The sequence below is a fragment of the Alosa alosa genome, chromosome 21 (assembly GCF_017589495.1).
Source record: "Alosa alosa isolate M-15738 ecotype Scorff River chromosome 21, AALO_Geno_1.1, whole genome shotgun sequence".
Taxonomy (NCBI): Eukaryota; Metazoa; Chordata; class Actinopteri; order Clupeiformes; family Clupeidae; genus Alosa; species Alosa alosa.
In genome coordinates this window covers 30,124,702-30,137,201 of record NC_063209.1, presented here as the reverse complement: position 1 = coordinate 30,137,201, position 12,500 = coordinate 30,124,702, and the positions used below count along the sequence as shown (strand labels likewise).

General features: G+C 43.5%; 1 protein-coding gene across 1 annotated transcript in view; it reads right to left on the bottom strand.

The window, feature by feature from the left end:
* Window positions 1-12,500, bottom strand: part of sbf2 (SET binding factor 2) — an 89,162-nt gene that overhangs the window by 22,358 nt on the left and 54,304 nt on the right. The window contains exons 14-19 of the mRNA XM_048230926.1: window positions 10,613-10,762; window positions 10,027-10,095; window positions 9,618-9,785; window positions 5,188-5,468; window positions 4,892-5,061; window positions 98-171 (exon numbers count right to left, since the gene is read on the bottom strand). Coding sequence (XP_048086883.1) covers window positions 98-171; window positions 4,892-5,061; window positions 5,188-5,468; window positions 9,618-9,785; window positions 10,027-10,095; window positions 10,613-10,762 — 912 coding nt within the window. The remainder of the gene's footprint in view (window positions 1-97; window positions 172-4,891; window positions 5,062-5,187; window positions 5,469-9,617; window positions 9,786-10,026; window positions 10,096-10,612; window positions 10,763-12,500) is intronic.

Sequence of the window (12,500 nt, the reverse complement as noted above, 5' to 3'; positions counted from 1 at the left end):
ACACACACCACACCACCACAATAATAACAACAGACATTACTGACACACACACACACGCTATTATTGACAACACCAGCACACACATATAAGCACTCACTTTCTGAATGGGAGGCAGACGGCGACTCTCCCTGTGCACCACCTCTAGAGTCTCCATCTGCATGGCAACAATACCTGAGACAAACACACAGACATCAAGCGCCTGAATGAGTGTGTGTGTGTGTGTGTGTGTGTGTGTATGTGTGTGTGTGTGTGTGTGCCTGTGTGTGTGATTGAGAGGATGACACAGGAGTGCATTTTAACTCCTATCCCATCCCATGCCCTGTCTTGGCACTGTACATACAGTATCTGAGTCTTACAATTGAAGCATGCAGCACATTCGGCCAGATCTGAACCGCGCTGGAAGAAGTCGAACACGCCCACTGAGATGGACATGCCCAACGAGATGGACACACCCAACGAGATGGACACACCCACTGAGATGGACACGCCTATTGAGATGAATACGCCCACATGATGACTTCTCTGTGATGTGATGTGATGACCTCTCTGTGATGTAATGACCTCTCTGTGATGACCTCTCTGTGATGTGATGACCTCTCTGTGATGTGATGACCTCTCTGTGATGACCTCTCTGTGATGTGATGACCTCTGTGATGTGATGACCTCTCTGTGATGACCTCTCTGTGATGTGATGACCTCTCTGTGATGACTCCTCTCTGTGATGTGATGGCTCTGTTATGTGATGGACTTGTTGGTGACCTCTCTGTGATGTGATGATTCTCTGTGATGTGATGACCTCTCTGTTATGACTCCTTGACTCCTCTCTGTGGATGACTCCTCTGACTCCTTGTTATGACCTCTCTGTACACTTTGTTTGGTCTGCAGATACCCTATCCACACTACCACCGAGGTACAGAGAGGGAAGGCACGAGGTTATTTATATATATTTCGCTAGTGTGGTACAGAGAGGAAGTGTAATGTAGGGTTATTTATATGAGGAGCCTTCGCCAGTGGTACAGAGAGGAAGTGTAATGTGAGGTTATTTCATGAGGAGCCTCGCTAGTGGTACAGAGAGGAAGTGTACGAGTGTTATTTATATGAGGAGCCTCGCCAGTGGTACAGAGAGGAAGTGTACGTAGTGTTATTTATATGAGGAGCCTCGTCAGTGGTACAGAGAGGAAGTGTACGTAGTGTTATTTATATGAGGAGCCTCGTCAGTGGTACAGAGAGGAAGTGTACGTAGTGTTATTTATATGAGGAGCCTCGTCAGTGGTACAGAGAGGAAGTGTACGTAGTGTTATTTATATGAGGAGCCTCGTCAGTGGTACAGAGAGGAAGTGTACGTAGTGTTATTTATATGAGGAGCCTCGTCAGTGGTTTGAAAATAGCGATTTATTTGGATGTGACTCCATGTTCCTTAGCCACAGGCTATAAACCATAACTAGACTACACCACAGTATACCCACTACAGCTAACTAGACTAGATCACAGTATACCTGCTACAGCTAACCAGACTACATCACAGTACACCCACTACAGCTAACCACAGCATCACAGCATACCCGCCACAGCCAACCAGACCACATCACAGCATACCTACCACAGCCAACTACTACATCACAGCATACTCCTGCCACAGCTAACCAGACCACATCACAGCATACCCACCACAGCCAACCAGACCACATCACAGTATACCCGCCACAGCTAACCAGACTACATCACAGCACACCCACTACAGCTAACTACTACATCACAGCATACCCACTACAGCTAACTAGGACTACATCACAGTACACCACCACAGCTAACTAGACTACCACAGTATACCCACCACAGCCAACTACTGCATCACAGTATACCTGCTACAGCTAACCAGACTACATCACAGTATACCCACACAGCTAACTACTACATCACAGTATACCTGCTACAGCTAACCAGACTACATCACAGTATACCTGCTACAGCTAACTAGACTAGATCACAGTATACCCACAGCTAACTACTACATCACAGTATACCACTACAGCTAACTACTGCATCACAGCATACCTACCACAGCCAACTAGACTACATCACAGCATACCCGCCACAGCCAACTAGACTACACCACAGCATACCCACCACAGCCAACCAGACCACATCACAGTATACCCACTACAGCTAACCACTACATCACAGTACACCCACCACAGCTAACTAGGACTAGATCACAGTATACCGCTACAGCTAACTACTACATCACAGCACACCCACCACAGCCAACTAGACCACACCACAGTATACCCACCACAGCCAACTACTACATCGCCAGCATACCACCACAGCCAACCAGACTACACCACAGCATACCCACTACAGCCAACTACCACATCACAGCACACACCACCACAGCCAACCAGACCACATCACAGTATACCCACTGCAGCTAACTACTACATCACAGCATACCCACCACAGCCAACCAGACCACATCACAGCATACCCGCCACAGCCAACCAGACCACACCACAGCATACCCACTACAGCCAACTACTACATCACAGCACACCCACTACAGCTAACTAGAATACAACACAGTATACCCACTACAGCTAACTACATCACAGTATACCCACCACAGCTAACTAGACCACATCACAGCATACCCACTACAGCCAACTACCATCACAGCATACCCGCCACAGCCAACCAGACCACACCACAGCATACCCACTACAGCCAACTACTACATCACAGTATACCCACTACAGCCAACTAGCTTACACCACAGCATACCCACTACAGCCAACTAGCTTACACCACAGTATACCCACCACAGCCAACTACTGCATCACAGCATACCCACTACAGCCAACTACCACATCACAGCACACCCACTACAGCCAACTACTACATCACAGCACACCCACCACAGCCAACTAGACTACACCACAGCATACCCACTACAGCCAACTACTACATCACAGCATACCACCACAGCCAACCAGACCACACCACAGCATACCCACTACAGCCAACTACCACATCACAGCACACCCACCACAGCCAACTACTACATCACAGCACACCCACCACAGCCAACTAGACTAGATCACAGCATACCCGCTACAGCTAACTAGGACTACACACCTCACAGTATACACCCACTCACAGCTAACTACTACATCACAGTACACCCACTACAGCTAACTAGAATACAAACACAGCATACCCACTACAGCCAATCCAACTACTACATCACAGTATACCACTACAGCACCAGGACTACATCACAGTATACCCACTACAGCCAACTACTGTACCACAGCATACCCGCCACAGCCAACTACCACATCACAGTATACCCGCTACAGCCAACTAGACTACACCACAGTATACCCACTCACAGCTAACTACTGCATCACAGCATACCCGCCACAGCCAACTAGACTACATCACAGCATACCCACTACAGCTAACTACATCACAGGCCTGCCACAGCTAACTACTACATCACAGTATACCCACTACAGCTAACTCAGCTAACTACTAAATCACTGTATACCCACTGGCTAACTACTACGTATATCTACTGTACTACTAAATCATACCCACTACCCAGCTAACTACTACATCACTGTACTGTATATCCACTACGGCTAACTACTACATCACAGTATATCACTACAGCTAACTACTACATCACAGTATATCCCACTAACTAAAATCACAGTATACCCACTACAGCTAACTACTACATCACTGTACTGTATACCCACTACAGCTAACTACTACATCACAGTATATCCACTACAGCTAACTACTACATCACAGTATATCCACAGCTAACTACTACATCACAGTATACCCACTACAGCTAACTACTACATCACTGTATACCCACTACAGCTAACTACTACATCACTGTACTGTATACCCACTACAGCTAACTACTACATCACAGTATACCCACTACAGCTAACTAGAATACATCACAGTATACCCACTACAGCTAACTACTACATCACAGTATACCACTACAGCTAAACTAGACTACATCTAACTACTACTATCACAGTATACCCACTACAGCTAACTACTACATCACAGTATACCCACTACAGCTAACTAGCTTACACCACAGTATACCCATACACAGTATACACCACAGTATACCCACTACAGCTAACTACTACATCACAGTATACCCACTACAGCTAACTACTACATCACAGTATACCCACTACAGCTAACTACTACACCACAGTATACCCACTACAGCTAACTACTACATCACAGTATACTCACTACAGCTAACTACTACATCACAGTACACCCACTACAGCTAACTACTACATCACAGTACACCCACTACAGCTAACTAGACTACACCACAGTATACCCACTACAGCTAACTACTACATCACAGTATACTCACTACAGCTAACTAGACTACACCACAGTATACCCACTACAGCTAACTACTACATCACAGTACACCCACTACAGCTAACTACTACATCACAGTACACCCACTACAGCTAACTAGAATACAACACAGTATACCCACTACAGCTAACTACTACATCACAGTATACTCACTGCACTACAGACTAACACAGTATACCCACTACAGAACTACTACATCACAGTATACCCACTACAGCTAACTACTACATCACAGTACACCCACTACAGCTAACTAGACTACATCACAGTATACCTAGTGTGTGTGTGCGTGTATGTGTGTATGTGTGTGTGTGTGTGTGTGTGTGTGTGTGTATGTGTGTGTGAGACAGAGAGAGAGAGTGTGTGTGTGCGTGTATGTGTGTATGTGTGTGAGACAGAGAGAGAGAGTGTGTGTGTGCGTGTATGTGTGTGTGTGTGTGTGTGTGTGTGTGTGTACCTGGTATCATGCTGTGCAGGCTCTTGATGTGCTCCTGGGTAACGGCACTCTCAGTGCAGACTTTATCAATGAAGCGAGTGATGAAACGGCACGCCGCATTCGCCACGTCAGACTCCGCCTCCTCAAAACCACTCTCCGTGTCAAAGCTCTCGGCCACACTCCCAGCAATACTACACACACACACACACACACACACACACACACACACACACAGAGTCAGAGTTGTACACAGACATACAGAATGTAAATACACTCACACATAAGATCACACACACACACACACACACACATGGTACCTGTTGGTGAGGATGCTGTTGCTGCCGCTCTCCCAGTCGTTGTGTGTGTGTGTGTGTGTGTGTGTGTGTGAGCTCCGCAGCAGCTTGTTCTTGGAGCTGTCCAGTGGCAGCAGCAGGTACACCATCAGGCTGGCGTAGTGGATGGCCTGACTGAACACCGTAGACTCCTCCCCCGCCACCAGCTCCTGCTGTCGCTCACGCTCAAGCCCCGCCCACACACGCAGCTGCTCTGCCCCCAGGTCCATCGCCGATCGCTCAGCCTCAGGGGGGGCCTCAGAGTCCTGGAGGGACAGGAGCACGGTCAGCAGGGGTGTGTGTGTGTGTGTGTGTGTGTGTACCTGTGTGTGTGTGTGTGTACCTGTGTGTGTGTGTTGTGTACCTGTGTGTGTGTGTGTACCTGTGTGTGTGTGTGTGTGTGTGTACCTGTGTGTGTGTGTATGTGTGTATGTGTACCTGTGTGTGTGTGTGTGTGTGTGTGAGTGTACCTGTGTGTGTGTGTGAGTGTACCTGTGTGCGTGTGTGTGTGAGTGTACCTGTGTGTGTGTGTATGTGTGTACCTGTGTGTGTGTGTGTGTGTGTGTGTGTGTGTGTGTGTGTGTGTGTACCAGGGATGGATATTAGCCACCCGCCCCCCGCCAAATGCGGGTAGTTTTGTGCGCTGGCGGGTGTATTTGGGTGTAACTCACCGATTTCCCCTTCATTTCAGTCAACGAGAACACTTTAATTGTTATTGTTGATGTGTGCGCTTGCTGTAGGCTAGATAAGGAAAATGTCAAAAAGGAAACGTCAGCGACCACAGCTTCGGCCTTGCCAACACAAGTGGGCTGAAATGGGAACGTTTCCATCTGAAGACTGATTCTGAAAACGCGAAATGAACTGCCCGTTATATATATCGCACACTGCTACGAGTTAGTGTTAACCCTGTTCGGTTCCACTTGCATGTGAGAAATCTCTCACAAATGAAAAATATAAAGACAAACCTGCGCTCACGTTTAAGGGCAATTCCGCGCAAAACTATCACATCCATAACGCCAACACAATGCCATGGTATTTAGTTGGCTTATGGATATGACAGTTTTGCTTGAGTTGTTCTTAAATGGTGACAGCCTCAATTCTTGCATGAAACTTCACCTCACTGAATATGAGCCAGCCAGACTCCAAGGCCATCACTAAATCTAATCTCTGGTAGGCCTAGTTCAATTTCGCCAATGACATGTCAACGAAAATTGAGTGTTGTGTTGTTAGTATACTTTGCATACCAAAGGACACTGGAAAAATAGGGGGTAGTGTTTAGCCTACATGGGAAGCCTAAGGCCTATACTTCTGTCATTCCACTTTACATTTCAAGTTAGTTGCACATTAAAACTAGTAGAAAATGTAGCCTATACGCTATTTAAAAATCCTCTGTACGTTAAATATCCAAACTTTTTCTTGTAACCGTCTTTATGTGGCTCTTCTGAGATTCAAAAAATAATACATTTGGTATTATTTACATACAAAGTGGCTCTCCAGGCAAAAAAGGTTGCTATAGGTACTGGGGCAGCACTTCACTTTTTGCCACCAGGCTGTCCATTGAGAAACTGTCGCTATGCTTTCATGTGCCACTGCTAGCTAGCTTATTTCAGTATGACTGCATAAACATAGATCTGTGGATCTGCGTTGTCTCTTTACAGGCTAATATTCTCACGCGAATAGTTCTCTTTTGAAGTGGCCCGTATAGCTATTTTAATCCAGCCCGAGACACCTTCACGGAAACCTATGACGCGCTGCTATTTAGACCTATGAGGCAGACAGATGGTGGAATATCTCACAAACTTTTCATTAAAGAAATTACAAACCGTATATCAGAATAAACAGCACAACTTAGCGAACACAAAGGTGTAAAGCATTCCCTTATACAATTAGCCGTTCCAGAGTAATCCGGTTTTGAAATTGAAGCAAATGTCTACAAGGTCTCCAACTTTGGGCTTTTGTAATACATGATAAGGCCAAATACAAAATTAACAATATCACCTAGATAACTAAATATTAAAACCAGAGTTTGTCAAAGTAGTTTCACAAAATGCTAAGCATGCATATTAAGTTTCTTAAAGCTGAGCTGTGCTTAAATTGTTCAGTGCATGATTTCATCATCATCAACCATTTTTTATTCAGGGAGAAATTGACTGAGCATCAAGCTCTTTTACAGCAATGCCCTGAGTTACAAAACATACAACAACAATAATCAAAATAACAAAACAAGAACAATAAAAAGATACAAAAGGCAATTAATACTACTACTACTACTACTACTACTACTAATAATAATAATGATAAAAGAAATAAAAATAATAATAATAAATCAAATAATAATAATAATAATAATAATAATAATAATAATAAATAAATAGAAAGAAAAGAAGAAGGGGAATGTATAAATAATAATAATGATATAAAAAGTCTAAAATATTAGTCAAAGCAAGAACATTGTGCAACAGCCATATCATCAGTCATACCCTTGAATTGGTCTAGTGACACAAACCTATCTAGTTTCAATAACTCTTGCAATTTGTTCCATTTATTAGATGCAAAAAATGTAAAAGCTAATTTACCAAATTCACATTTCATTTGAGGAGTTTGAAGAGATATAAAACCCTGTGAGCGTGTATTGTGGCAGATTGATTTTATGTTCAGAAGAAGTTAGGTAAAAAGGTAACTTTCCCAGTAATGCCTTATAAACAAAAAGGAGGCAGTGCCTTTCCCTCCTATCATAGAGGGAAGACCATCCTACATTTTGGTATAGTTTACAGTGATGAGTTTTAAACCCATCTCCAGTTATAAAACGTAGTGAACTGTGGTAAACTGCATCAAGTGATTACAGAGTGGTAGGGGCTGCATGCATATACACAATATCACCATAGTCTAGGACTGACATTATAGTTGATTGAATAATGGTCATTCTGCTTTCTAAAGAGAAGCAAGACCTAACCTAAGTGCATCTAATTTAATGTTTTACCTTTTTTGTGAGATCAAACACATGTGTTCTAAATGATAGTTTGTTATCTAGCCAAATGTCTAGATATTTGTATTGAGAAACTTGCTCAATTTGTGTCCCATTTAGGGAACAGATGTTATAGGCATCAAGGTCACACTTTCTCGATCTAGTAAAGATCATACATTTTGTTTTTGCTTCATTTAGAACCATCATAACAGGCCAAATAGAAAAGAATTGCTAAATGTTAAATATAGCCTTGATACCTGTACATATTTAAATCAGATGATGTAGTTAGATCCAGTTGGAGAGTCTATTATAGGATGCTCCAGAACTCACACCAATGGAGTCTTAAAGGAGCCACAACACTTTTATGACAAGACACTAGAGCAAATGAATGTGGTTCTGTTGGCCTTTAGTTTTGTTGCTACTGTGCTTGGAGGACAGCTGGTAGGTTTAGGGCAAAATTCAGCATATTTTAGCCTACTATAATCATATCACATTTTCATGCCGTTTCTCTAGTGGCTGGTAGATTTTGGAATCCACCAGCCACAGTGGCAGGTGGAAAAAATATTTAATTTCCATCCCTGGTGTGTACCTGTACCTGTACCTGTATGTGTGTGTGTGTGTGTGTGTGTGTGTGTATGTGTTCAGCAAACAGTTATAGTGTCAATAAAATGATATCACATTTTCATGCCGTTTCTCTAGTGGCTGGTAGATTTTGGAATCCACCAGCCACAGTGGCAGGTGGAAAAAATATTTAATTTCCATCCCTGGTGTGTACCTGTACCTGTATGTGTGTGTGTGTGTGTGTGTGTGTGTGTGTATGTGTGTTCAGCAAACAGTTATAGTGTCAATAAATGATATCACATTTTCATGCCGTTTCTCTAGTGGCTGGTAGATTTTGGAATCCACCAGCCACAGTGGCAGGTGGAAAAATATTTAATTTCCATCCCTGGTGTGTACCTGTACCTGTATGTGTGTGTGTGTGTGTGTGTGTGTGTGTGTGTGTGTGTGTGTGTGTATGTGTTCAGCAAACAGTTATAGTGTCAATAAAATGATATCACATTTTCATGCCGTTTCTCTAGTGGCTGGTAGATTTTGGAATCCACCAGCCACAGTGGCAGGTGGAAAAAATATTTAATTTCCATCCCTGGTGTGTACCTGTACCTGTATGTGTGTGTGTGTGTGTGTGTGTGTGTTCAGCAAACAGTTATAGTGTGCACATCCCACCTTCTGGCAGGTGCAGGACAAAAGAAAACTATACTCAATTGAAAAAATATAATGTCCGCAACACTGCTTTTGACTCCCAATTATTTAATGCAACGTTTCGACCCTGCTGGGTCTTCTTCAGGCAAATGCAAAAGCAGTGTTGCGGACATTATATTTTTTCAATTGTGTGTGTATGTGGACCTGTATGTGTGTGTGTGTGTGTGTGTGTGTGTGTGTGTGTGTGTACCTGCATGTGTGTGAGGCTGGGTTTGCCCTGTGGGGCAGTAAGGTACAGAGCTCTGATCTGCTCCTGCACAGCGCTGTAGAAGCTGCTCTCCCAGAAGGCCGGGCTGGTCCACACCGCATGCTCCTGCACACACGTGTACGCAAACTGGTTCACCCCCGCCGCCAGTTTCTATAACACACACACACACACACACACACACACACACACACACACACACACACACACGTATTATCATTATCATGAGGTCAACATGTCCTTCACCACAGAGAAGACAAACTAAGCAAAATGGTTTTTAACTCCTCTCTGCAAGTTCCCAGTGTGTCTGTGTCTGTGTGTGTGTGTGTGTGTGTGTGTGTGTGAGTGTGTGTGTGTGTGTGTGTGAGAGAGTGTGTGTGTGTGTGTGTCTTACCCTGTAGAAGGCTGTTGTTAGCGGCAACAATCCAGCAGCAACAGTGAACTCTTCTGAGCTGGAGCAATCCTGAGAGACAGACAGAGAGATGGGTGTGTGTGTGTGTGTGTGTGTGTGTGTGTGTGTGTGTGTGACGGCCGCCAGGCCTTGTCTGTAATGGTCTGCATGTGTCTCCCCAATTAGGACTGATGAAGTGGTTCTCGGTCCTGCTGTTCTGTGGCTACCGCTGCTCTATTTACTTTATATTTCCTTTGATGCAACATGCAACATGCATACGCTACATTTCCTAAACCCAACACACGCCTGCACCACACTACTGAGAACTGACTTCTACCTGCTTATACATTAGTCTAGTGTTTGTTATCGTCCATTTTCGTTGTGGTTTATAAAATAAACCCTCGTTATTGTTAAAACATTTCACGCCTCCGTCCTCTATCACTGTCTGGTGTGTGTGTATGTGTGTATGTGTGTGTGTGTGTCTGTGTGAGTGTGTGTGTGTGTGTGTGTGTGTGTGTGTGTGGTGTGTGTGTGTGTGTGTGTGTGTGTGTGTGTGTGTGTGTATGTGTGTGTGTGTGTGTGTGGGCACCTGCAGGGCACAGTTGATGAGGCGTACGATCTGGTCGAACTGCGTGTGGTCCAGCAGCGCTCTGTTCTGCTGCACGTGGACACTCAGCTCCTCCATCAGACACTGGCGCGCTGCACGACCCTTTAGAGCACGCAGCGCTGCAGGGAGAGTCTGCACACACACACACACATTAACACACACACACATACACACATTAACACACACACACATACACATTAACACAGACACACACTAACACACACACACACACGCATAAACACACACACACATATACACACACACACACACAAACACACGAACACGCAGACATGCGCACACACAAATGAACACACACACACACATGCACACACACACACACACACACACACACACACACACACACACACACACACACACACACACACACACACACACACACACACACACACACACAATCATCTTAAATGATCAGACAAGTGCTCTCTTTGAGCAAGCACTTTCACTAAAGTCAAGTCAACTGTCAGACTCTGAAGACTTATTTTATCACTTTAATGCAAAAATGGCAAACATTATGGATGACATTGCTCTATTACAATTCAAGAAAGTTAAGGACAAACAGAAAGCACCATGGAGGCAAAATCCAGCAGTTAAACTTCTAAAAGAGAGTGTAGGAAGACTGAAAGAAAATGGCGTAAATACAAACTTCAGATCCACTATGAAATCCATAAAGAGATGCTCCATTATATAACTCTGAAATATGCAAAGCAAGACAGTCTTTCTTTTCTAACATTATCAATAGAAGTTCAAATAACACTCAGATTCTATTTTCAACTGTTGATAAGTTAACAAATCCCCCTCACAATTAGCCCTGAACTTCTCTCAACTAATAAATGCAATGAGTTTTCATCTTTTTTTTAAAGGTAAAATTGACAAAATCAGACTCAACATATCTGCTTAATTACAAATTCAACAACCTGAACTTCCAGCAACAAACAGAGGGAAACTAGACTTGATGTCAGAGTTCAGCTTGATAGACTACTTAAACACTTGAAAAAAACGGTACAGAATCTCAGCTCTTCCACATATGTCTTAGACACTCTGCCTACCAATTTCTTCAAAACTGTTTTTCACCTCATAGCGGGCGGATGTCCTTCAAATTGTAAATGTATCACTGCTGTCTGGCACTTTTCCTAAGTCACTGAAAACAGCTGTTGTAAAGCCACTTCTCAAGAAGAATAACCTGATGCCTCCATGCTAAACAATTACAGGCCCATATCCAATCTACCTTTTATTGGCAAAATTATTGAAAAAGTAGTCTTTAATCAATTAACCACCTTCCTAACATCAAATGGGTATTTTGATTACTTTCAGTCTGGTTTTCGGCAAATCACAGCACTGAAACTCTCATTAAAGTTTCCAATGACATACCAACACAGATTCAGGTAAAACATCAGTCCTAGTGCTACTGGACCTTTAGTGCAGCATTTGACACTGTTGATCACAATATTTTACTACACAGACTAGAACACTGGGTTGGATTTACAGGCATAGTTATCAGCTGGCTAAAATCATATCTACAAGAAAGGAGCTTTTTGTTGCCATCGAAACTGTACCTCAACACCAACGCCCTTGACCTGTGGTGTTCTCCAGGGGTCCATCTTGGGGCCACTATTATTCAACCTCTATATGCTCCCACTTGGACAAATCATTCAAAATAATTTGATTTCATATCATAGCTATGCAGATGATACACAAATTTATTTCTAGCTCGATCACCAAACAACTCTGGTCCTCTTGAATCTATGTGTCAGTGTATAGAACAAATCAACACCTGGATGTCTCAAAAATGTTTTGGTAAAAATGAGGAAAGACTTAGGGTTGCCACTCTCCTTGACACAAAAGGGTTGAA